At 38.3% G+C, this 27,207-nt stretch overlaps 1 protein-coding gene across 3 annotated transcripts in view; it reads left to right on the top strand.

Annotated features, from left to right (window-relative positions):
* The first annotated feature begins 351 nt into the window (after window positions 1-351).
* Window positions 352-27,207, top strand: part of DOP1B (DOP1 leucine zipper like protein B) — a 55,506-nt gene continuing 28,650 nt past the window's right edge. For 2 of the 3 annotated variants that reach the window (XR_012578392.1, XM_074533866.1), the window contains exons 1-13: window positions 352-491; window positions 3,239-3,405; window positions 14,423-14,604; window positions 14,762-14,932; window positions 18,629-18,818; window positions 21,627-21,725; window positions 22,034-22,157; window positions 22,646-22,746; window positions 23,196-23,310; window positions 25,357-25,477; window positions 25,923-26,042; window positions 26,647-26,752; window positions 26,849-27,040. Coding sequence is in view for 2 of the 3 variants with exons in the window: in XM_074533866.1 (XP_074389967.1) it covers window positions 3,268-3,405; window positions 14,423-14,604; window positions 14,762-14,932; window positions 18,629-18,818; window positions 21,627-21,725; window positions 22,034-22,157; window positions 22,646-22,746; window positions 23,196-23,310; window positions 25,357-25,477; window positions 25,923-26,042; window positions 26,647-26,752; window positions 26,849-27,040 (1,659 nt within the window). In the remaining variant the exon portion in view is untranslated. Of the gene's footprint in view, window positions 492-2,150; window positions 2,241-3,238; window positions 3,406-14,422; window positions 14,605-14,761; window positions 14,933-18,628; window positions 18,819-21,626; window positions 21,726-22,033; window positions 22,158-22,645; window positions 22,747-23,195; window positions 23,311-25,356; window positions 25,478-25,922; window positions 26,043-26,646; window positions 26,753-26,848; window positions 27,041-27,207 lie in introns of all 3 variants that reach the window. The other variant, XM_074533871.1, reaches the window with a different exon arrangement.

Here is a 27,207-nt window from a genome sequence, read left to right on the forward strand (position 1 = left end):
GAAAAGCAGGTGACGCGCTGCGTGCTGTGGCACGACGCGACAGAGAGTGACACCGGGAGAAAGGTGACAGCGACAGCGCGTGACAACGACACCGGGTGACAACGCCAGAGCCCTCGGCTTGTCGGCACAGCTGGAGCCCTCCCGCACCGCGATGGCTCGGCGCTCCCTGCGCGGCGCTCGGTGGTGCGGCCCCGCTGCGGGCCTGGCGGCGCGGGCGGGGGCGGCGGCGTTCCATAGGGCCGGGCTTCCATAGGGCCGGGCTTCCATAGGGCGTATTTCCATAGGGCCGGGCTTCCATAGCGCCGGCTCTCCATAGGGCACATTTCCATAGGGCGCCGTTCCATAGGCCGGGCTTCTACAGGGCGCATTTCCATAGCACCGGCTCCCCATAGGGCGCGTTTCCATAGGGACTGCGGAGCCGCTCCCGCCCCGCCGCCGCCCGGTTCCCCTCTCGTCGCCGCCGGCCCCGGGAGGAGCGGGGCCCTGCGCAGGTAGGCGGCGGTGGCGGGGAGGGGACCCGGCTGGGGGGGCAGCGCTGGCCCGGCCGGAATGCCGGGATCGCAGAACGGGCGGGGTTGGAAGGGAATCGCCGTCCCCACCCGGCCGTGCCACGGCGCTCACCTGGAGCCGGTGACACGGGCGGGCTCGGAACGGCCCCAGCCAGGGACACCCGCGGCATTCCCGGGAACGGGCACGGCCCGAGAGCCCCGGGAGCCTCTGGACAGCACTGCCGGGGGTGCCCAGCGTGGGATTGGGGAATCTGGGTGATCCTGACGGAGCTTCCCCAGCTCGGCACATTCCGTGGTTCTCCGCCGCCTCCATGGAAGGAGCTTTTCCTCGGGGTGGGGTGGGATTTTCTGGGTTAATTCCTGGCCGTCGCTCCTCGTCCTGACCGCTGAAAATAGCCTGGCAGCATCAGTGGGGGAAGTGATAAATGATTATTTACATCGGGATTTGCTGGGGAAGTTTGTAACCTGGGATTTGGGTTGTGCGCCTAAAGGTCACTAACCAAAAAGCAAGTAGTGGGGTTTGAATGGGTTTTTAATTATTTTATGTTATTACTTACTTTCCTGCCTTAGTATCCAAGCACAAACATGATCATATTTACCTTATTTCAAGTACTGGCTTTCAGCCAACCTTGCTGCCATCTGGCAGCTGAGGTGCGGGAATATCAACCCACGCTAAGTCATCCCTGCTGTCCTGGGTGGAAATCAACCCTTTACCTGTCATTTCACTGCAGAAATCCTGAAATTAAATAAATACCTTGAGAGCTGATGTGTCCTGTCAGCAGAGCAGCTGCCCCACACAAATCCCCTCTCCATGGAAGTGGCAGCAGCCCTGAAAAATTTCCCACTCCTGCTTTGCCCTCAGCAGTGGAAACAATCCATGATTAAGATCCTTAGATGAGATGAAGGAAATAAAGTTCAATTTCTTGCCCACTGTTTGTATCAAATTACTCCTAATTTTTGCTGACAGTATCTTGCAGCTTTTCCACTTTGTTGGGTTTTATGGGAGGATTGACTTTAATTTTTTTTTTTTTTGGAACAAGCAGAGCTGGATCCCAGATAAATGAAATGTTATTCCCTGATTTCACTCTCTGTGCTGTGAGCAGCACTGCAAACATCCTGATAAAGACAATATTAAATCCTCTTTGTAGCCAAACAAACCAAGCCAATCTGGCCCTGATGACATTGTGAGATAATTTTATTTTTCCATGGAGGTGGGTCTGGCTTGGCTGGCACAGAGAGGTTTTATTGGCAAGGCCTCAATCCTGCTCAGGGAAGTGCAAAATTGCCTTAAACCTGCACTTAAAATCCTTTCTGGATTTAATTTCATTCAGCATTTTTCTGCTTTTGAGGGTTTCTTACCAAACCCCTTCTATTGATGGAGTTAAAGTTGTTTATTACAACAAATTTAATGTTTTAAAGGACGTGGAGGATGGCTTGGGTTTATTTTTGTGTCCTAACAGCAGGAGATTGAATGCAGATGTCCTTCAGAAATATAAAATATTTTATGACAGAGCTGTGATTCCCTTTCTGTATCAGTGATGCAGCAGGGATTGACCTAAACCTAAACCTAAACCTAAACCTAAACCTAAACCTAATCATATTTAAACTATTCTAGAAAAATATTTTGATGTTTTCCAGCAGAACTGGGGTCAGAGGCAGCAAAGGAGAGAAGGAAGGATTTTTTAAGTAGGGAAAACCCAACCAAGCTTGGATTCCATTGTTCTAAACCAGGTGTATTTGAATTTTTAACCTAAATACTTTGCAAAACACAGGGAAATCAGGTCTGAGCAGCTGATCTTTAAATATAAATATGTTTTTGGGTGGTTTGTTGAACTAGAGGGAGACTATAATGCATGGCTTGGCATTTTGGCACAATATCTTGGACTTCAGCAGCAAGGATTGGCCTAAACCTAAACCTAAACCTAAACCTAAGCATTTTTAAACTATTCTAGAAGAATATTAAGAATATTTTGATGTTCCAGGAATATTCCCCATTCCAGGCTCCCCATTCCAGAGCTTAGGGGATGAGTTCTAAATTCTCAATTTACAACTTGAGAATTGGCAATTCCCAACTCCTTGGAGGGAGATTTTGGGATCCTCCCCTTTGTTATTGTTTGTGGGATGAGAAAACACCTTCCCAAAAGGAAATAGGAAAATGTGACTGAAAATGTGACTGAAAAATTCAAAATTTCTCTTGGAAAGGTCAGTGGGGAGTCAAAATAATTTTGGGAATTATTTTTAACTTTGTATTGAAATTTTTAACCTGGAGCTCCTTTTACTGAGGGCTGAGAGCCCTTGAGCAGGAATCCCCATGGAAATTGTGTTTGCACAGGGAATATTCCCAATTCCAGGCTCCAGGAATATTCCCCATTCCCTGCTCCAGGAATATTCCCAATTCCAGAGCTGAGGGGATGAGTTCTAAATTCTCAATTTATAACTTGAGAATTGGCAATTCCCAACTCCTTGAAGGGAGATTTTGGAATCCTCCCCTTTGTTATTGTGTGTGGAATGGGAAAATGTGACTGAAAAAGTGACTGAAAAATTCAAAATTTTCTCTTGGAAAACCCAGCGGGGAGTCAAAATAATTTTGAGAATTATTTTTAACTTTGTATTGAAATTTTAACTCGTTTATTGTGCTGCCAATGCTGCTCCATATTTATGATCTCAGCTGTGGCAGAGCTGAAATTTGGGTGATTTTTGTAACTCTTTGGCACATCTGATTTTTCCAGGAGGCTCCACCTTGCTATGAGCAGCCGGGATGGATCCAGAAGAGCAGGATTTGCTGGGGGATTACAGATACAGGAATTATTCTTCAGCAATTGAGAAAGCTTTGAGGAACTTTGAATCATCCAGTGAATGGGCAGACCTGATCTCTTCCCTTGGCAAGCTCAACAAGGTACAGTGGGAGGGGAATTTTATTATTTCTTTGTGATATTTGTATTGTTATAAACTTTTCTGGCATTTCCAGCACTTCAAAAAATTAAAAATTCACTCGAGAAAAATAATGGAAGGAGCTAAGTTGGTATTTTTTTATATAAATGTGAGAAATTCTGGTGAATTGCTCATGTTTATATAAAAATAAATGTGAGAAATTTATATGAAAAAGTGAGCAATTCTGGTGAAAGAGCTTTCCTGCAAATGGTATTTGCTGTCTTCATGCTGCTTAGTTAATATAACTTCATTTAATTAATTTAATTCTAATTAATTCAAATTTTTGCAACAAAACTTTAATTCTAATTAAATTAAATTATTTTAAAATAATAAAATTAATTAATAATATAATAATTATATATAATATATAATATATATATTTTATATATAATAATATATATTATATATATTTTTATATATTTTTATATATTTTTATTATAATTTTTATATATTTTTATATATATTCTTATATATATAGTATATATATAATATATATTATAATATATATTATATAATAATATTATAATAATTATAATGATAATATAAAATTAATTCTAATAAATTAAATTCATAAGAACTTAATTAATTCAATTTTTGCATCACTCTAGAGCAGCTAAAAAGCTTTTCTAGAAAAGAATTAATGACAAGTTTTGGAATGTTTTCTGAGTCAAAGCTTTTATTTAAAGGTCACAAGACCCTTAAGTTGTGAGATTTTTAAGGAGTTATTGACTAATAAAACACTGTTAATAAGGATATTTATGTTTTTGACTCAGTCTTTAAATATTTTGTTTTATGGACTCATGCTACATTGTAAGCTGTAGCTAATTATTCTTAGCTAATTATGTTGTGACACAAACCTGCAGTGCTGCATTCTAATTTCTCTGTTTACCTTTCTAGCTATTTTTAATTTTTTAATATCTTAAATTTTAAAACTTCAAACTTTCTTTTACTTAGCTTAACTTTTCTCTGCTTTAAATATAAATTCACATTTTTGCTTCCAGCACCTCAGTTTGGGAGCCTTTTCCAAGATCTCAAATCAAATCCTGGGTTTAATTCTGAGCTTTGGCTTCCAAGCCCAAAATTCTGAGATTTTTGTATTTGGGATTCCAACAATTCCCTGAACTCCTGGTGGTCTCTGACAGCCTCTAATAGAAATATTATTGTGAATATTATTATAAATATTATTATGAATATTATTATGAATATTATTATGAATATTATTATACATATTATTATAAATATTATTGTTGATTTTTATCAGGAGGTGCTTATGAATATTATTATATATATTATATTATATTATATATAATATATATAATATATATAATATAATATAATATAATATAATATAATATAATATAATATAATATAATATAATATAATATAATATAATATATATCTGAATGCTCAGTTGGCAGATCTGCAGAGATTTATTTTATATATTATATATTATCTATTATATATTATATCCCATATATTATATATTATATATCACATATCATACATTATACATTATACATTATATATTATATGTTATATATAATATGTTACATATCACATGTCATATATAGTATATATTATACATTATATATGAGGTATATTATATATTATATATTATATATTATGTATATTATATTATATGATATGATATATTATATATTATATATAATATACTATATATTATATATTATATATATTTTTATTTTATTTTATTTTGTCATTGACGGCAGGTGAGCTTTATGTGACGTGACATTTCATTCCACCTTGCATTGCTTTGAGGCAGGCAGAGGAATATTTGGTTTATTTTGGTTTATTTTTCGTTCTGTGACTCATCCCTTGCCCAAAGTAGGTCAGGGAATGTTGTCCCAAGTCTGTGCTTGTTCCTTGTTGGTGTTTTGGGGAGCCTGAGGAATTCCTGCAGTTTTACCCCTTTTTTACCCCTTTTTTTTGGGCTGATTTGGGGATTCTGAGGTCAGCAGAGATGAATTTCCCCTTCAGATTCAAACCTGCAGGGGCCAGGGGTGAGCATGAGAGAATTGGCAGAATTTGCTCTTTTATTTCACACCCCAAACTTGTAAGGGAAGGATTTGGGGTTTATTTTGGATAATGTTGGTGTAATAGGTCATGGTGGGAAATGGGAACCAGTGGAAAATAATATTTCTAATAGGAAGATAAATGGGCAGATGCAAATATAGAAATATTATATCAATAGAAAGAATTAAAATATTACTATATAAATATTTTTATATAATATTTGTAGCTAATATTTATACAAATATTATATTTTATAATCTATATAATATATATAATATAATATATATTATATAATATTTATTATATTACATAATATTTATACAAATATTATATTATATTATTTATTAGAATATGGATACTATATAATAATAATCATATAAATGGGCAGATGTAAGTATGGAAATATTATATAAACAGGAGGAATCAAAATATAATATAAATCTTATATCTTACTATTTATATAATTAATAGTTATGTTTAAAATTTAGATAAATATATTATGGTATTAGAATATAAATATTCTAATAAGAATGTAAATGGGAAGATGCAAATATAGAAATATTATATCAATAGAAAGAATTAAATTATCATAATATAAATAATATTTATATATTTGTAGCTAATGTTTATACAAATATTATATTCCACTATTAGAATATGGATACTAAATAATAAAAATATTATAAATGGTCAGATGTAAGTATAGAAATATTATATAAATAGGAGGAATCAAAATATAATATAAATCTTATAATCCTTGGATAAACATTTTTATATTTACAACATAGATTTTTATATATTATAAACAAATTTTAATCCAACTCCTACTTTCCTTACAACCAAATTTAAAATTCATTCTCCTATTTTAAAATTAATTCTATTTATGGTATTTCTATAGAAGCTGGAGTTATGTTTGGGAATTTTTTTTTAACTTGGAAAATGAATCAGTGGAAAAAAGGATCACAGGTTCTTTTTGTCCCATTGTATTCAGAGCCACTGTTGTTTAAACAAGAATTAAATAATTATATTATTTCATTATTATATTATTTTATTATTATGATATTTTATTAGATTATTAGATTACTATATATTAGCAAGAATTATGGATTCTATTATTAGGTATTTCCTAATTGAAGATAATCTTAGAAATTAATGCTGCCTTTTCCTGGAACTCTAGTGATGGAAATAAAAATATTTCCTGGATTTGATGGAGTTTTTATAATTATTTTTAACAGATTTCTAGTGCCAGGAACTGAGGAAATCCAAATATTCCTCTGTGCTTGTGGTTTAATTTTAGGGCACAGGTGCAAAAAATAGCAATTTTTCCTTTTGTAGAGAATTCTGTATTTTTATAGCCCAATTTCAGAGAAATTCTGAGCAGAGAAGAAGGTGTGGGATGGGATTTGGAGTTTATTCGCCTCTGGCAGCCAAAGTTAAATTCCAGCATTCCTGGACCCTGATTCTTTGTTCTTTTTCCTTTTGTGGAAGCTCAGGATATTTCAAAATACAACTTACAGTGCATTGGAATGATTAAATAATTGGCTTCTGATTGTGAATTATAACATCTGTATTGTCTCACCCTTCACATGAGACAGAAAATGGAATAAAGGTTTTTAAAACCCTCTCAGCTGCCCCATCTGTGGGTCAGGAAAGGGCATTGCCCAACACCAATGCCAGGGCAAGCAAGAAAAAGTTACAGCAATAAAAATTCTGCTCAGTTTTGCAATGTCCCAGTGTCACCAGGCAGGTCCCCAATCAGAGCAGGTGACATTTGCCAGTGTCACCAGGCAGGTCCCTGGGTCAGAGCGGGTGACATTTGTCAGTGTCACCAAGCAGGTCCCCAATCAGAGCAGGTGACATTTGTCAGTGTCACCAGGCAGGTCCCAGAGTCAGAGCAGGTGACATTTGCCAGTGTCACCAAGCCCAGAGCTGGTGACATTTGCCAGTGTCACCAAGCAGGTCCCCAAATCAGAGCAGGTGACATTTGCCAGTGTCACCAGGCCGGTCCCAAATCAGGGCAGGTGACATTTGCCAGTGTCACCAAGCCCAGAGCAGGTGACATTTGCCAGTGTCACCAAGCCGGTCCCCAATCAGAGCAGGTGACATTTGCCAGTGTCACCAATCCGGTCCCTGGGTCAGAGCAGGTGACATTTGCCAGTGTCACCAGGCCGGTCCCACAGCTCTGCCACCCAAGGTAAAATAGTGACACCACAACTTTCTCTTCTTTTATTCTAATTTTGAAATTAATCCTGTGCCCCCATTATTAATTAATTAATTAATTAAGACAACTGGTTTTTTTTCCTCTCGTGGAGAAGTCTCCATAACATTAACAAGAAAAACTTCCCTCCCCAACTAAACTAAATAAAGACTATTTTAAAAGTAGTAAACTAACTGGAAATTTTAAATTTGGTTTCTTTACGTTATCAGTGAAAAGAGAAAGATTGTAGGAGAAAAATTAATATTCTAAAAGGTTTCATTCTTATTACTTTTCTTGCCTTTAGTTACTTTTAGTAAAATTTTCTTTATATCCTTTTAAAGTTTTCAACCTGCTTTATCTTTGTCCTAATCCTATCTTCCTACCTCGCAACAAAAAATAAGAACTAATTGTTAATTATTATAAGAACTAATTGCTAATTATATAATAAGAATAATGGCTAATTAACCAACACCAAAACACACCACACTCTTTAATACCTTAAACCAAAAAATCTTAAAATTAAAGAAATCCTAAATTAACAAACCAAAACCACTACACAAAATTCTGATTTCCACCCAGTTTCAAACTAAAACCACCACACTGGTTATCACAATTTCCCTGAAATTCAGTGTATAATCTCTTTTGGTGTTCCAGTTATCAGGGATGGGATTTGGAGCACCCTGGGATAGTGGAAGTTTCCTTTCCAAATAATTCCCTGATTCTAAATATTCACTTTATCATTAAATATCATTATCCCTGATGTTTGGGGAAGGGAGTTCTTATTTCCTTCAGATCCTCAGGAAATGCTGGAAGCAAAGCTGAGGTGCCAATATTGCTGATGCTCTGTAGCATAAACTGAATATTTCAATTTTCTGCCTGGTTAATATTTAAATATTGGAATATTAAGATAGTATTTGTTCAGTCTGAACACTGAGAGGGAAAATATTTGCTGTTAGAATCCAGAATACAAGAAACTCTCAGAATTTTGAGCCTGTAAACCAAAACTTAGAATTAAACACAAGATTTAATCTGAAACCTTGGAAAAGGCTTCAAAACTTGGGTGCTAAAAGTGAAAATGGAAATTTATAATATAGAACAAATTTATAATATAGAACAAAATATGTATCTTTTGTTCTATATAGATAGATAGATAGATAGATAGATAACAATATATATAATTATATATATTATATATATAATATAAATTTATAATATAAATTTATAATATGGAACAAAATAATATAAATTTATATTATGGAACAAAAACTTACTTGTTAAACTAAGTAAAAAAAAAGTTTAGAGTTTTAAAGTTTAAAATATAGGAAAAATAACTACAAAAGTAGATACAGAATTTGAAATACAATACTATGAGTTGATGTGTTTTAATTAACTAAGAAAACTTATACTACAGTATAAGTCCATAAACCAAAATATTTCAAAATTAGGTCAAAACCATAAATATCCTTATTAACAGTGTTTTATTAGTCAATAACTCCTTAAAAAGTCTTATAACTAAAAGTCTTGTAACCTTCTAAACCACACTGTAAAAATGTAAACCAGACTTTTTTTTTACCCATGTAAAAAATAAAAAAAACCCAAAACACATCATCAAAAACAATTTAAAAATCCCATCTCAAATTCCTTCCAAAACTCCCCATAAATAAATGATCACAATTTACCACTGGCCTGCTTTTTTTTGTAATTATCTCCTTTTCTATCTCTAAATATGCAGAGAGGGTGTGGGCAAATAGAAGCCAAGCAATATAAATAGAAAATTTCAAAGTCCAGCTTTCCAGAAATCTTCGCATTAAAGGAAGGAATCATTAACTCTTAAGGATTTTAATGTTGAAATAATATTATTCGTGTGCCAGATGAGTAAAAGGCCTTAAAAATAACAGGTATCAAAAAAGCAACTCCATAAATATGTGAAATAATGATTTTTGGATTCTGGTTTTTATCGTCGATTAAATGAGCTCGGCTGTGGGGAGAGGAGGAGGGGTTGGATTTTCTGTTTGCTGTTGTTGTAAAATCCCAACCTTTTTTTTCTTCTTGGGTAAATTTATTTATGTTGTTATATAAATTTCCTGTCAGCTGCTCTCTCTCTGTCTACAAGGGTTTTATCTCCTCCCCTTCCTGCTGAGGAGTGCTCGGGGTAAAGTCACCTGCTGTGGGTTCATTCCAGGGATGGTTATTCCACTTCCTGCTGCTTTTCCAGGCAAAACAGAACCGCCTCAAGTCGGAAAGGATTCCATGGGATAAAACCACGGGATTCCATAGGATAAAACCACGGGATTCCATAGGATAAAACAATGGGATTCCATAAGATAAAACCATGGGATTCCATAGGATAAAACCGCGGGATTCCATAGGATAAAACCGCGGGATTCCGTAGGATAAAACCACGGGATTCCGTAGGATAAAACCACGGGATTCCATAGGGTAAAACCGCGGGATTCCATAGGGTAAAACCACGGGATTCCATAGGGTAAAACCACGGGATTCCACAGGATAAACCCACAGGATTCCATAGGATAAAACCATGGGATTCCATAGGGTAAAACCACGGGATTCCATAGGGTAAAACCACAGGATTCCATAGGATAAACCCACGGGATTCCATAGGATAAAACCATGGGATTCCATAAGATAAAACCACGGGATTCCACGGGATAAAACCGTGGGATTCCATAGGGTAAAACCATGGGATTCCACAGGATAAACCCACGGGATTCCATAGGGTAAACCCACGGGATTCCATAGGGTAAACTCATGGGATTCCATAGCGTAAAACCACGGGATTCCATAGGATAAAACCGCGGGATTCCATAGGGTAAAACCGCGGGATTCCATAAGATAAAACCACGGGATTCCATAGGGTAAAACCGTGGGATTCCATAAGATAAAACCACAGGATTCCATAGGATAAAACCATGGGATTCCATAAGATAAAACCATTGGATTCCACAGGATAAAACCACGGGATTCCACAGGGTAAAACCACAGGATTCTATAAGATAAAACCACGGGATTCCATAAGATAAAACCATTGGATTCCACAGGATAAAACCATGGGATTCCATAGGATAAAACCATGATTTCATTTTGGGAAGAGACAAGAATTTGCCTGATCCTGAAAATATCCCAAATGTCCACAGGCTCTGGAAGATCAGTGCTGGTTTTCAGCTTTGTTTTTCTGCCTCTGTCGAGGTCAGGGTTGAAGGAACTTCAGACCCTAATTCACGTTCTGGCTCAGATGTTTGTGATTTCTTATTTATGTTGCAGTCTCACAGCAGTGAGTTCTGCAGTATTTCACTGACGAGTCACAAAATAATTAACTGTCTTTCATTACAAGGCCTTTGAAGGATAAACTGTCCAATTAAGAAATGACACCTCAATTATTTTCACTTTTAACCCAATACCCAACCACCCGTGCCCGCAATGGGGACTTTTTTATCCAATGACACAAAACCACCCAAACCCATGGAGAAGGAGAAGGAGGAGGAGGAGGAGAAGGAGGAGAAGGAAAAGGAGAAGGAGAAGGAGGAGGAGGAGGAGAAGGGGAAGGAGAAGGAGGAGGAGAAGGAGAAGGAGGAGGAGGAGAAGGAGAAGGAGGAGAAGGAGAAGGAGAAGGAGAAGGAGAAGGAGAAGGAGAAGGAGAAGGAGAAGGAGGAGGAGGAGGAGAAGGAGAAGGAGGAGGAGGAGGAGGAGGAGGAGGAGAAGGAGAAGGAGGAGGAGGAGGAGGAGGAGGAGGAGGAGGAGAAGGAGGAGGAAAAGAAGAATGTGAAGGAGAAGAGAAGGAAAAGGAAAAGGAGGAGAAGAAGAAGGAGAAGGAGAAGGAGAAGGAGAAGGAGAAGGAGAAGGAGAAGGAGAAGGAGCAGCCTCCACCCTAAAACCTCCATCTTGCTTTCTGTCTATTCCTGTATTCTAAACCCATAAACTCTGAGTTTCCCACCCTGTGATATCACACACTTCTGTTCAAACTCCACACCTTTAATCTCAGTTTTATTATTGAATTCTGGAACTTTCTCCAGGCCCTCAGGTCAGTGCAGTGTTCTCTGGGGGTCAGTGCCTGGCAGCACAGAAAATCTGGAATTCTCAGCACCCAGAACTCCAACACATCTGTTTGTGTTTGCCCATTGAGCAAAGCCTGCAGTGCCCTTCACTTGCAAATTTTCTTTTTGATTGTCTGTGACTTGAAGAGAGAACTGATTTATTTCCCTGCTGAAATGCTCTGCTGGCTCAAGGAAAGGAGTTCCCTTTCCCAAGAAGGGACACACAGTTTTTTCTAAAATTTTTTAAAATTTTTTTTTCAAATCTTATTGAAGTATTTCCTGTCCTAAACGTGCACGTGAAAGCCGTGAGTTATCCAGCCCAGTGCAGCCACAGAGAATTCCAGAGCTTTTGTCCCCTTTCATCATCTCTGCTCTGGTTGCAAAGTTTGTTTTTTTTTTTTTGTTTCAGATATTGTTTGCTAGAAAAATTTATTGGAAAAAGATTATTAAAGAATTATTATTTTCCGATTTTTCCATGGCTGATCCCAAATAAAAACTCAGCTGCAGAGTTCTGCTGTAAAAAATGCAATTGGGAGTTCAAACTCTTCCCACTGTGCTCCCCAAGCTTTAATAAACAGCCATTAGAGATTTCAATTTTCACTTTAAAACTCTTTCATCTCCATAAACAGCCATTAGATATTTAATTTTTCACTTTAAAACTCTTTATCTCCTCTCCTTTCTCCTCAAACTTTAAAAAACAGCCATTAGATATTTTATATTTCACTTTCTAACTCTTTATTCTCCTCTCCTTTCTCCTCATCCTTTAATAAAAAGCTTTTAGTTATTATATATTTCACATTATAACTCTTCTCCTCAAGCTTTAATAAACAGCCATTAGATATTTTATATTTCACTTTTTCACTTTTTTTCCCTTTTTTTTCACTTTCTTCTTTTCTCCTTTCTCCTCAACCTTTAATAAAGAGCTACGAGATATTTTATATTTTGCTTTATAACTATTTCTTCTCTTCAGGCTTTAATAAGCAGCCATTTGATGTTTTATATTTCACTTTTTCACTCTTTTATCACTTTTTTTTTCACTTTTTCCTCTCCTTTCTCCTCAAGAGAAGATAATATTTCCCATAAGAAATAAGTCATTTCTTATTACTCTTCTCCTCTTCTTTCTCCTCAACCTTTAATAAAAAGCTTTTAGATATTATATATTTCACATTATAACTCTTCTCCTCAAGCTTTAATAAACAGCCATTAGATATTTTATATTTCACTTTTTCACTTTTTTTCGCTTTTTTTTTCACTTTTTCCTCTCCTTTCTCCTCAACATTTAATAAGCACCCATTAGATATTTTAGATTTCACTTTTTCAGTCTTTTTTCACTTTTTTTTTCACTTTTTCCTCTCCTTTCTCCTCAAGCTTTAATAAACACATATTAGATATTTTCTATTTCACTTTATAACTATTTCTCCTCCTCTCCTTTCTCTTTAACCTTTAATAAACAGCTATTAGATATTTTATATTTCACTTTATAACCCATCTCTTTTTTCCTCAAGCTTTAGTAAACAGCCATTAGATATTTTATATTTCACGTTATAACTCTTCTCCTCATGCTTTAATAAGCAGCCATTGGATATTTTGTATTTCACTTTTTCACTCTTTTTTCACTTTTTTTCACTCTTTCTTCTCACATTTCTCCTCAAGCTTTAATAAACAGCCATTAGATATTTTATATTTAATTTATAACTATTTCTTCTCCTCTCATTTCTCCTCAAGCTTTAATAAGCAGCCATTAGATATTTTATATTTCTCATTATAACTCTTCTCCTCTCTCCTCAGGCATTAATAAAAAGCCATTGGATATTTTATATTTCACGTTATAACTCTTCTCCTCAAGCTTTAATAAGCAGCCATTGGATATTTTATATTTCACTTTTTCACTCTTTTTTCACTTTTTTTCAATCTTTCTTCTCCACTCATTTCTCTTTAACCTTTAATAAGTAGCCACTAGATATTTTATATTTCACATTCTAATTTCTCTCCTTTCTCTTCAACCTTTAATAAACAGCCTTTTGATATTTTGTATTTCACTTTTTCACTCTTTTTTCACTTTTTTTTTCCACTTTTTCCTCTCCTTTCTCCTCAACATTTAATAAACAGCCATTTGATATTTTATATTTCCCATTACAACTATTTTTTCTCCTTTCTCCTCAAGCTTTAGTAAACAGCCATTGGATATTTTATATTTCACGTTATAACTTCTTCTCCTCTCCTTTCTCCTTAACCTTTAATAAACAGCTACAAGATATTTTATATTTCACTTTATAACTATTTCTTCTCCTCAGGCATTAATAAACAGCCATTAGATATTTTATATTTCACTTTTTCACTCTTCACTTTTTTTCACTCTTTCTTCTCCTCTCCTTTCTCCTCACATTTAATAAACAGCCATTAGATATTTTGTATTTCACTTTTTCACTTTTTTTCACTTTTTTTACTCTTCTTTTCCTCTCCTTTCTCCTCAACCTTTAATAAACAGCCACTAGATATTTTATATTTTGCTTTATAACTATTTCTTCTCCTCAGGCTTTAATAAACAGCCATTTGATATTTTATATTTCACTTTTTCACTCTTTTTTCACTTTTTTTTTCACTTTTTCCTCTCCTTTCTCCCCAAGCTTTAATAAACACATATTAGATATTTTACATTTCTCATTATTACTTTTTCTTCCCCTCTCCTGTCTCCCCAGGCTCTGCAGAGTAACCTGAAATATTCGCTGCTGCCCCGAAGGTTGATCATCAGTAAAAGATTATCCCAGTGCCTGCACCCAGCCCTGCCCAGTGGCGTGCACTTAAAGGCTTTAGAAACCTACGAAATCATCTTCAAAATCATTGGCACCAAATGGCTTGCCAAGGATTTATTCCTGTACAGGTAATTTGAATTTTATTTATTTTTTTCCTAAGGCACAAATGGGGCTCACTAAGAATCCTTTTTAGTCATTTTAATTTTTTTTTTTTTTTTAAGGTATAACCATCTCCATCTATTTAAATTAACTCTCATTTTGTCTTTTTTTTTTTTTTAATTAAAGCTCAGGTTTGTTCCCTCTGCTGGCAAATGCAGCGATGTCAGTGAGACCTGTTCTGCTGGGCTTGTATGAGAAATATTTTCTCCCTCTCCAAAAATCCCTCCTGCCCGGTCTCCAGGCCTTTGTCATTGGGCTGCTGCCTGGCCTGGAAGAAGGATCAGAAATTTATGACAGGTAATATTAATTATTCCATTTTCATGGAAGCAATATCCAGTGGTTTGATTTTCTAGGGAATTCTCAAAAAAAATTCTGTCGGATTTCTGTCGATAAAAGAGCTTTTTTGAATGGTGGGACCTGGAAAAGTGCTGAAATAAAAAATCCCTTTCCTCTCTGTTTTCATCCCAGGAGGAGAAGAAAAGAGGAAAAGGAGGATTAAAAAAGAGAAGAGGAAAAGGAGGGTTAAAAATAGAAATGCTGAGAGAAAAAAATAAAAAAATTCTTAAAGCTCTTCTGGCTCCTAAATAATTCACCTGACTCCCAAACCACTGCTCTGGAGATAAATTCTGTTTGAATTCTGTAACATGAGAGAGCAGCTGAATTATTTCCAATATTTCTGTATAATCTAGCAAAAATATGGGGCAGGGAATTAATGGGAATTAAAAATTAAATTCCAAGATCTGACCTCTGGTTTTACAGCTTTTCCCCCTATTTTTCATGGCATTATTTTCCTCTTTGAGCAAACAGGATCTGACATATATTTCATAAATCTTGGGAAATATTTATGTTAAAATTAATTTAAATGGGTTTTTTTTTAATACCAATTTCCATGAGGGAGTTTTATTTACTCATTGCAATGATTCTGTGCAAGAATATCTTGTCAGAAGATGTGTTAGGTTAATTTTCAATTCTTTTTCATGAGAAGTTCTCCACTGAGTGTTTTCAGAACATTCAATATTGAGGACTAAAATTAATCAGATGAACTTCCAAGATCTGACCTCTGGTTTTACACCTTTTTCCCCTATTTTTGATGGCATCATTTTCCTCTTTGCCTTGAACAAATAGGATCTATTTCATAAATATTAGGAAATATTTATGTTAAAATTAATTTATTTGGGTTGTTTTTGAAATACCAATTTCCATGAGGGAGCTGTTATTTTGTTTACTCATTGCAATGATTCTGTGCAAGAATATCCTGTCAGAAGCTGTGTCAGGTTAATTTTCAATTCTTTTTCGTGAGAGGCTCTCTGCTGAGTGTTATCAGAACATTCAAATTGAGAATTAAAATTAATCAGATGAACTTCCAAGATCTGACCTCTGGTTTTACACTTTTTCCCCTATTTTTGATGTCATTATTTTCCTCTTTGAGCAAACAGGATCTGACATATATTTCATAAATCTTGGCAAATATTTATGTTAAAATTAATTTAATTGGGTTTGGGTTTTTTTAATACCAATTTCCATGAGGGACTTTTTCTTTTGTTTACTCATTGCAATGATTCTGTGCAAGAATATCCTGTCAGAAGCAGTGTTAGGTTAATTTTCAATTCTTTTTGATGAGAGGCTCTCTGCTGAGTGTTTTCAGAACCTTCAATATTGAGGACTAAAATGAATCAGATGAACTTCCAAGATTTGACCTCTGGTTTTACACCTTTTCCCCTATTTTTCATGGCATTATTTTCCTCTTTGAACAAACAGGATCAGACATAAATTTCATAAATCTTGGGAAATATTTATGTTAAAATTAATTTAATTGGGTTTGGGTTTTTTTAATACCAATTTCCATGAGGGAGTTTTTCTTTTATTTACTCAATGCAATGATTCTGTGGTAAGAATATCCTGTCAGAAGCTGTGTTAGATTAATTTTCAATTCTCTTTGATGAGAGTCTCTCTGCTGAGTATTTTCAGAACTTTCAAATTGAGAATTAAAATTAATCAGATGAACTTCCAAGATCTGACCTCTGGTTTTACATTTTTTCCCCTCATTTTTGATGGCATCATTTTCCTCTTTGCCTTGAACAAATAGGATCTATTTCATAAATATTGGGAAATATTTATGTTAAAATTAATTTAATTGGGTTTGGTTTTTTTAATACAAATTTCCATGAGGGAGTTTTTCTTTTGTTTACTCATTGCAATGATTCTGTGGTAAGTATATCTTGTTAGAAGCTGTGTCAGGTTAATTTTCAATTCTTTTTCATGAGAAGCTCTCTGCTGAGTGTTTTCAGAACATTCAATATTAAGGACTAAATTTAAACAGATGAACTTCCAAGATCTGACCTCTGGTTTTACACCTTTTTCTCCTATTTTTCATGGCATTATTTTCTTCTTTGAACAAACAAGATCTGACATATATTTCATAAATATTGGCAAATATTTATGTTAGAATTAATTCAATGTTTTGTTTGTTTGTTTGTGAAATACCAATTTCCATGAGGGAGTTGTTATTTTGTTTACTCATTGCAATGATTCTGTGGTAAGAATATCTTGTCAGAAGCTGTGTCAGGTTAATTTTCAATTCTTTTTCATGGGAGGTTCTCCACAGAGTGTTTTCAGAACCTTCAATATTGAGGACTAAATTTAAACAGATGAACTTCCAAGATCTGACCTCTGGTTTTACATATTTTCCCCTATTTTTGATGGCATTATTTTCCTCTTTGAACAAACAGGATCAGACATAAATTTCATAAATCTTGGGAAATATTTATGTTAAAATTAATTTAATTGGGTTTTTTAAAAATAAAAATTTCCATGAGGGACTTTTGTTTACTCATTGCAGTGATTCTGTGCAAGAATATCTTGTCAGAAGCTGTGTCAGGTTAATTTTCAATTCTTTTTCATGTGAGGTTCTCCACAGAGTGTTTTCAGAACCTTCAATATTGAGAGCTAAAATTAATCCATCTCCTGCTGTTCCTGCAAGAGAACAAAGTGCTGAGGTTGTGCTTCAGCCCAGACTCCATTTCCAGCTCCAAATTTCCCTGACTTTGTGCACTCACACAGAAAATGGCAGAGGAAAACTTGCTTTTAGGAAATTTTTTATAAAGAAATGAAAAAACCCATCACGCTGGGAGGTGTTTCCTCTTCTGAGCTGGGATTTTCCTCTTTTCTCAACCTTGCATTCCTCATGTGAGGTTTGAATTCCTCCTTTATGGTAAAATACCAAATTGTTCCAGAGCAGGGGCTGTGCTGCAGCCCCAGGATTTTCTGTGGGATGGTCTGGAATTCATTCCAGGGTGTCCTGTGAGCAATTTGTTGTTTTACCTCATGGAATCCTGGAATGGTTTGGGTTTTAAAGAACCTCAGGGACACCTCCACTGTCCCAGGTGCTCCAAGTCCTGTCCAGCCTGGCCTTGGGCACTCTCAGGGATCCAGGGAATTTCACATCTCTTCTTTTTCTTCATCCAGTGCCTTAAAAATTGACCCTGTTGGCGTCAAAAGTAGGAATTTTTAGGAATTTTTAGGATAACCTCCAGCTCCCAGACTGATAAAATTGCCTTTCAGATTTTAACATCTGCTTAAATGGATTCTGATTTAGCTTTTCACACCTCTGGCAATAAACATTGTGCAATCACAGGTGCTGCAGTTGTTTGGTCAGAGCTGAATATTTGCAGGTATTTCCTGAAGAACTTTCCAGTGTGTGAACAGAGGCTTTGTTTTAAGGACAAATTGAGTGGGTTTGATTATTTTTGGACAGTGAGATCCATCCATCACCACCTGGGATAGGGGAAGGTTCCCTGCCTATGGCAGGGGTTGGAATGAGATGATTTTTGGGTCCCTTCCAACCCAAAGATTCTGTGATAAAAGGGAAATATCGACAACACAAAGCTGCAAAACATCAAATAAATGATATCAACTCTCTATAATTCCATTTCTGTGGTATAAAATCAGCTAACAAAGGGGTTTTTTGGTTTTTTTTTCTCTGCCTGGGTACAGGACAGATGCTCTGCTGGTGAAGCTGTCCCTGCTGATGGGCCAGGAGGTGTTTTATGGAGCCCTCTGGGGCAGTGTCCTGGGCAGCCCCTCCATCAGGCTCCCTGCTTCCCTCTTCGTTGTCAGCCACATCAACAGGGAGCTCTCTGGCAAGCAGCAGAAATTCATGCTTGGCACGGATTATAAACTCACTGTAAGTTCATTTTGCGCCCTTGTGTGGGTTTTGAAAGCCAGGTGTGTGCTAAGGGAGGCAGGAGTCTCCTTTGAAATGGAAAATGTCAACCCTCTCCTCCAGGTTATTGTAATTTTGAAATTAAGAGGCGCTCAGGCAAAGATATGGGAGTAGGAATAGCAGTTCTTAACTAGAGAAAAAATTCAAAGAAATAATGAAAATCAGAATGCAGTAATATGTCCGGTTTATCTCGGCTGTTTGAGGGGCCTGGAAGGCCCGGGGGTGGCCTTGGGCAGCCCGCGTATCGAAGGACGAGAAGAGGCTTCAGTTCTTCTTTCTGGTTTTATGTTTATTAATTGTTTATCTAAAAGATGTTCTTTCAGCCTAACAAAGATCCGCTCAGCAGTCAGCCATGGGCACACTGTCTCTGCCCTCCCGGGCAGCCACGTATCTTTATACCCATTGTGACGTATACAATATTTATCATTTTTCCCCAATACCATCTATTGTTACAACTCGGTGTACTCTCAGTACTAACCAATCCAAAGGTGCCACCGTGGCCAAAGAAGATGGAGGAGAGGAGGAAGAAGAAGGAGGGCAGGACACACCCCAATTCCTCCATCTTACTCCTCTAAACCCCCCTGTACATAAATCTTAAACCTTGTGTCTCACCCTCTAATTAACTAATCCCTTCACCATTCACCCGGTGAAGCCCTCATCCTTGTCGTCTCCTGTGCAGGACCAAAGTCCAGCCACCAGACACTTCTGGCAACATTCCAGGAGTCCCGAGCCCCCCAAGGGTGGTCTCGGAGGCTCAGCATCTTAGGACTGAGATCTTGAGATCCGACAGTAATACAAAGCAGCAATGCCAGAGTCAGAACAGGCCCTGGCACGCTGTGGGCCAGTGTGGTGGCACAGCCCCATCAAATTATTGTAATCTTGAAATTAAGGGGCTCTCAGGCAAAAATATGGGAACGGGAATAACAGTTCTTTACTAGGAATAAAAAAAATAAATAGAGATAAAAATAAGAATGCAGCAATACACAATAAACCACTGCCAGAGTGAGACCATGCCCTGCCCCCTGTGTGTCAGGGGGTGTCCCAGCCCCATCCATGGGGGCTCAGCCCTCCTGCAGTGCCAGCTGTGGCTCTGCTGCAGCAGGGATCCTGCACAAGGGGGGAGTTTTCCTCTGCAGCTCCAGGGGAAGAGGCAGCTGCTCCTCTGGCAATGCACTGGAAAGGCTGCTGTGCTGTGCAAGGCTTTGCAAGGGTCTTCAGGGTGAGAGAGATGGACGAGAATCTCTGGCTTCATGATCAGAAGGCTGCATTTATTATTTTATGATATATAACACATTATGGCTGTACTAATAGGAATGGAGAGGAAAGTTCAGAAGCTGCTAAGCTAAGGATAGAATAGGAATCTGATAACAAGAGAGCTCTCTGTGAATCTGTCCCAGAGAACTTGGTCCCTGATTGGCCCTTAATTGTAAACATGGAACGTGGGCCAATCCCAGTTGCACCTGTTACATTCCACATCAGCAGATAACAACCGTTTACAATTCTCCTTCTGGGGCCTCAGCTTCCCAGAAGAGGAAAAATCCCAAAGAAAGGGTTTTTATGAAAAGATGTCAGTGACCCTGTGCTGCTGTGCCAGCACCTCAGATTGGATCCAGGCAGGAATGCTTGGCTCCTCCCCTGGGCGGAGCATCTCCCCATGGGATGCTGGGATTGGCTCAGCCCTGCAGGGACACTCAGTGGCCATGGGCAGCAGAGATCTCCTGGAGGGAGGGTTGGCTGTGGGAGAGAGAAAGGAAAAACTGCCCAGGAACAGCAGAGAACTGCCCCAGCTCAAAAAATGGAAACAGAACACACAGCCCCAGCCACATCCTGTAACCTAAGACAACCCCATAACCCCAGCCTTGTCTGGATTAAATCAGGATGCCATGCAATTAAAAATATTTTGAGACTGAAAGGTCCATGCTCTGAAATTGCTCCATCCATTTCATTTGAAGAGCAGCTTTTATGTGCAGTTCCCAAAGGGTTTGCTGTTCTGAGCTTTTGTGTCTTTTTTATTTTTCCAGTGAAATGGAAATCTTCTGTAGGGAGCAATTTGTGTTGAGTGATGGAATAAGTGTAAGGCTAATTAGAGTAATATCTGCATTTTGGGAGGTTTCACATCTTGTAACTCTGGGACATTGTGTACTCTTACAAACCCAATATTAACAATTCTTTTAATAGCCACAAAAATTTGTTTTAACTCACTTTGGGTGCAGGAGTTAAATTGTAATTATCCTCTTATTTAAACAAGATATCGTTCATAGGCATCCAAAGGTATGAGGTATATCAATAAGTATCTGAATCTTTCTTTCTTTCTTTCTTTCTTTCTTCCTTTCTTCCTTTCTTCCTTTCTTCCTTTCTTCCTTTCCTTTCCTTTCCTTTCCTTTCCTTTCCTTTCCTTTCCTTTCCTTTCCTTTCCTTTCCTTTCCTTTCCTTTCCTTTCCTTTCCTTTCCTTTCCTTTCCGCACCTTTCCTTTCCGCACCTTTCCTTTCCTTTCCTTTCCTTTCCTTTCCTTTCCTTTCCTTTCCTTTCCTTTCCTTTCCTTTCCTTTCCTTTCCTTTCCTTTCCTTTCCTTTCCTTTCCTTTCCTTTCCTTTCCTTTCCTTTCCTTTCCTTTCCTTTCCTTTCCTTTCCTTTCCGCACCTTTCCGCACCTTTCCTTTCCTTTCCTTTCCTTTCCTTTCCTTTCCTTTCCTTTCCTTTCCTTTCCTTTCCTTTCCTTTCCTTAATTTGATGGTAAAATCCAATAAAATGTTGTGTTTTCCTTTTCCAGATAAAGTCTTTGTGTGTGTCAGTGCTGGATTCCAATGTCCTGGTGCAGAGGAACACTCTGGAAGCAATCCTCTTCTTTTTCCCATTTTACACAGCTTTGGTAAGGGAATTATTTTGGGATTTTTCCATGGAAGGTGGGTTCTGTGCAAGCAGCCCAGTTCCCACCTCTGTTATTGCCAAATGGCTGAATTTTGAACCTTCAAAATCCCTGAAGGTCTCTCCCAACCTGGTCATTCTGTGATCCTGTGAATTCTTGCCGTTTTTAGCACACAAACCATTTTCCTGTTGATGCTTTGTTCCCTTTTCCCCAAACTGTTTTTATTCCCAGTTCAAAACCCAGCCCATCACCAGTTTGACTCCTTTCAGTGCTCACCAACAGCTGAAAAATCTTTCTTTTTTCCACGCCAGGACTGCAAGGAAAGCACCATCCTGCTCAGAAGGGCTGATCTGGTTTATATCCTGTCCGCAGCCACTCAGACCCTGCTGAGGAGAGACATGTCCCTCAACAGGAGATTGTATGCCTGGCTGCTAGGTACTGTGCCAAATCCAGAGATTTTCCATATTCTGCATGCTTTGGAGCAAAAATAAATCATTGTTTAAAATTGAAATACACTTCTGTAGCTGTTAATGAATTATGATAAAGTGGTGTTTATTTGCCATTTATTAAGTGCCTTAATACAATTAAATATTTGGTGAACAGGGCTTCTCTTCAGAGGTGAATTTATTTCTCTCTGAATCTCAGGGTATCTGATAAATTCTGGTTCCATCCTCAGCTTGTTCAGTGGACTAAAAGGACTAAAAGTTACTATTTTAACCTTATTTTTCTGGAAGAAATAGTGATTCCCACAGTATTTGGCCTTGGTTTTGATTTATGTGTTGTGCTGAACATCTGGATGCCCTCAAACTGGGACCTGTGGGCTGTTGAAATGCCAAAGATTAAAAATGCAGTGTAAATTCAGTATAAACCCCTGAGTGCTCTGCGCTGCTCTCTGAGCTCCTCCTGCCTGTGTTTTCTTGTAGGTTCTGATATTAAAGGTGGCACTTTTGCTCCAGACTCTACCACTTCTGAAGACCATGCTGTTTATTTCTTTGGAAAATACTCTAAAGATCTCTTGGTTGAGGTTGGTGTTCATTTTATACAGATATATTCCAGATAAATTCATGATCCTTGCAATTTTAGCTCAAACTGTGTCCAGAATTATTCTCAATTTTTGGTTTGTCCTTCCCTCTCTGTCCCTGTGGTTACATTTCCATCTGTGCTGTTTTTATCCCAATATTGGATTATTAATGGAATTTAAGGAAACCAAAGGGAAGCATCTTGGCTGAATTATTTACAATAATTTTAAACTACCTGAATTATTTAAAAATGTTTCTTTGGCTAAGATCAGCCTTTGAGTAGAGATGATGGGAAGTTGGAATTGATTTGTTTACCCTGGATGGAAAATTAGAGTTCATTTGTAATCAGTCCTAAACAAAATCAAATTTAGCAACACTTCAGCCCTTATTAAGATGACAATCTGCCTCTGATGGATAACACTGTGATAACATTGTGATGTTTTCCCTTTCCTAGAGTTTGATTGTGATTCTGCATCAGAAATTCCCAGAGGCTGACCCAGAGGAGCAGCACCAGGCTTATCTGAAACCCTTCCGGATCCTTATCAGCCTCCTGGACAAGCCTGAAATAGGTGAAGTGTTCATCCCAAACTTGAGCAGGATTTAATAAAACCCTGCCCAACCCTAATCCTGTGGGTGTGGGAGCGTGCAGGAGGCTGTTCCTTGCCTTGGAACAAATTCCCAGGTTTGGGAATTCCCACAGAGCCCTGCAGAGCATGGATGGATGCCAGGGAGGGAAATGCAAATCTGTGCCCTCCTGTAGGGTCAGCACAGCCCAGGCTGGGGGTTCTGCCAAGCCCAACCCTACAGGCTGGGACAGAGAGTCCTGAGAGCTGCTCAGGCTGGAAAGGCCCTGGTGGTGCTGTGACAGGGCTGGACACAAACCCAGGGGTGCCCAGGGCAGCTGGGCTGGGTGGGGAATTGTGTGTGCAGCAGGAGCAGGGCAGGGATTGTGTTGTGGTCACATCCTCTGAACACAGATAGACATGGTTCTCTGCCAGGATTTTCCTGGGAAGCTGTGAGAAAGTTCAGAGAAAAGAATGAGAAACAATTCTTATCTCCATTTGCTACACGTGTTGTTGTCTACATGTAGAATGTGTTGTGGAGATTATTTACCAAAGAGTGATTTCTTAATTTGACACTGGATGGTGTTTGAGGGATTGGCCAGTCAGGTCAGAGCTGTGTCAGACTGTCAGTAAGGGTTATAAACTTCTTAGTCAGATAGTGTAGTATAGTATAGTACAGTACAGTATTATAATATAATATAGCTTAATGAAACAATTGATCGGCCTTCTGCAGTCATAGAGTCAATACTAATTATTCTCCATTCAGGGGACCATGACCACAATAGGATTGTCCCTCTGTGCTGGGTCCCTCGAGCGCTGGGCCCAGTTCTGCTCCTGCAGGAGAGCCCTGGAGGGGCTGGAGCGTGTGAAGGGCAGGGAACGGAGCTGGGAAGGGGCTGCAGAATCCCTGAGGGAGCTGGAAAGGGCTGCAGAATCCCTGAGGAGCTGGGAAGGGGCTGCAGAATCCCTGAGGAGCTGGAAGGGGCTGCAGAATCCCTGAGGAGCTGGAAGGGGCTGGGGCTGGAGCAAAGGAGGCTCAGGGGCCCTCGTGGCTCTGCACAAGGCCCTGCCAGGAGGGGCAGGGAAAGGAGGAGAGGAAATGGCCTCAGATGGCACCAGGGCAGGCTCAGGTTGGAGATTGGCACAGAAAATTTCCCTGTCAGAGTGGTCAGGCCTTGGGCTGAGCTGCCCAGGGAGGTTTGGAGTCCCTGAATTGTCCCAGAGCAGTCTGGATGTGGCCTTGGGGACAGGGATTGGGGTGATGGCACTGGGTGATCCTTAAGGGCTCTCCCAGCCTGGATAATTCTGGGGTTCTGAGCCTTGAGCTGGCATCTGAGGGCACTTTGAAGCAGCACTTCCACCCCTGTGTCTGTATTGAGCTCCATTTGTCCCCTGTGTGGATCTGTCCTTCCCTCTCTGTCTGTCCGTGCAGCACCAGCAGGATCAGGCTCTGCCCTTTCTTATTTCAAGGGCAAATTCACTTTTCTGCACTAAAGAATCAAACCAAAGTGACTTGAAAAATTTTAAAAAATATTTTGTGTGGGGAGTGACGTTGCCAAAGAGGTTGTTTCTGTTAGAAATGTATTGATTAATCTAATTTAGAAAAAAAATGAGAGACATTGCCTTGCTGGATGTGTTGCTTGGCTGCCTGACAGTCTGCATTAATCCAAAGTACAAATAAAGGGATCATAAATCCCTTTTAAACCAGGGATATTCAGCTAAACTGCATTATCCACTTTAATCTTCCCAGTCAGAACATAAAGTTTGACTCCTTGAGCCTTAAGCCATTAAGACTTTCACTCTCTTTAGAAATGGATTTAACAATGTAAAAATTATTTAAACTTATCAAAACAAACATAGCAAGCTTTGACCTTTTCTGCTATTCTTAGTCACTTAAACTTTTATATTTTCATTTTTAAAAGCACTCATTGCAATGTTTTATACAGTACTTTTATTTTTTTTTTCATTATTCCAGGTTTAGGGCACTGAAATTATTATTTCTTCCCCTCCTCTGTGGACAATTCCTGGATTTTTTTTTCCCTTTCCTTGCAGGGCCACAGGTTGTTGGGGATCTGTTCCTGGAAGTTCTTAGAGCTTTTTATTCCTACTGCAAAGACACCCTGGGTTCTGATCTGAAACTCAGCTACAACCAAAGTGGCAACACCCTGGCAAGGTATGACAGATTTCCAGCTCTGAGCTGAAACTGCATCATTTTTTTAAAGTTTACTGGTTAAAATGAAGGAGTTTAACGAAGTTTTGGGTGGTAACAAAGTGATTTTCTGTCCAGAGGATGAATTTTTTTCTCTGGCTTCTCCTTTTCTCTACCACAATGGATTTTTCTTGGATTAGCAGAGAAAAAATGAAGTTTTGCTGCATGTGATGGGTGTGGAGTGACCACAGTGACATCAGGCTGCTGACAGAGCTCAGCCTTGTGACTCCCATCATCTGAAAGGTGCTCCAGCTCCACAATGATTTAGCCTTTGATTTTAAAAAAAAATAAAAATCAACATTTTTTTAGCTTGTAGAGAAAGGGGAAATGAGATTTTTGAGTCCGTCAGCTCATGTGATGTGAATCCTCACTGACGTCTCCTTTTCCTTTCCTTTTCTCTCCATTTCAGCGCAATCAAAGAGAACAAAAATGCTTCAGAAATTGTCAAAACAGTGAATTTGCTGATCACATCCTTGAGCACTGATTTCCTCTGGGATTACCTGACCAAATGCTTTGAAGATTGTTTCAGGTGTGTTTATGTTGTGCTCTCAAAAATGCCATTTCAGAGCTGTCTGTCCAGGATAATAACATTTTCTGCAGCTTTTAAGGGCCATCACACCTGGCAGAACCAGCCAGGTCTGTAAGTTGTGCCCACAAATAATTCAGGAGTGCAGCCAGGTGAACAGTTAGATGGGAATTTCAACCTGGGAACAAAAAAAAAAAATTCCTTCCAAATCAACAGAAGAAAGAAAAAGGGTTGGGAGGGGAGGTGGAGAGGTCTTAATAAATATAAAATAAATATAAAAAATAATAAAAATAAATATTAAAAAAATAAAAAAATAAAATAAAGATACTAAATGGGCTTTAAGGTCTCTTCCAACCCTCTGATTAGATGATATCTGTCTTTTTGTCATTTTCTAACTCTAAGAAAGAAGATTCTGCAATCTGAAAATTAGCAGTTGATCATACCACACAGAGCTGAGGTTGTTTTGACAGAATGTTTTCCCCTGCCCTGTTAGAAACCCTTTGCCTCAGAGCTGTTCAGTGTTTTGTGCTGATTTTAACAAAGCTTTTTGCTTGTAACCAGAATTTTACCGTTCCATAAGAATGGAATTTGTTTCCTTTCACTCCAGAAACAAATCCACGGGGATGAGGTATCCTCTGGAAAACGTGAGCGCTCCTCCCACCATTTCAGAGCTGTGCACTCTGCTGGTGTTCCTGCTGGATGTGATTCCTCTGGTGAGGCTGGGTTTGATAATCCCTGCCAGGGATGGATGAGATGGGACAACTCCTTTAATAATAAAATAAATTAAAAAATTTCCTTTTTTATTGCAGGAGCTCTACTCAGAGGTGCAGACTCAGTACCTGCCCCAGATGCTCAGTTACATGGTGCAGTCTCTCCTGGAAAACATGGAATTCTTGGGGCTGCCAGAGCTCACTCATGCCTTAAAAACCTGTTTTAAGGTGCTCAGCAAGGTGCAAATGCCCCCTTCCTACCTGGACACTGAGGCTGGCAGTGGCAACGGGGTAGGTGATTTTTCAACCCTTCAGAGAGGGGTAAAAAACCCTTTAAAACTCTTGGTTTCAATGATTTTGGGACAGAATTTAAAATGATAAATCTCCTTCAGCCTCGATGACAATTGCACATGAGGGGAGCCGCAGGAAAAGTGGAGAGAGACAATTTGCAAAAAATC

The sequence above is a fragment of the Zonotrichia albicollis genome, chromosome 2 (genome assembly GCF_047830755.1).
Source record: "Zonotrichia albicollis isolate bZonAlb1 chromosome 2, bZonAlb1.hap1, whole genome shotgun sequence".
NCBI lineage: Eukaryota > Metazoa > Chordata > Aves > Passeriformes > Passerellidae > Zonotrichia > Zonotrichia albicollis.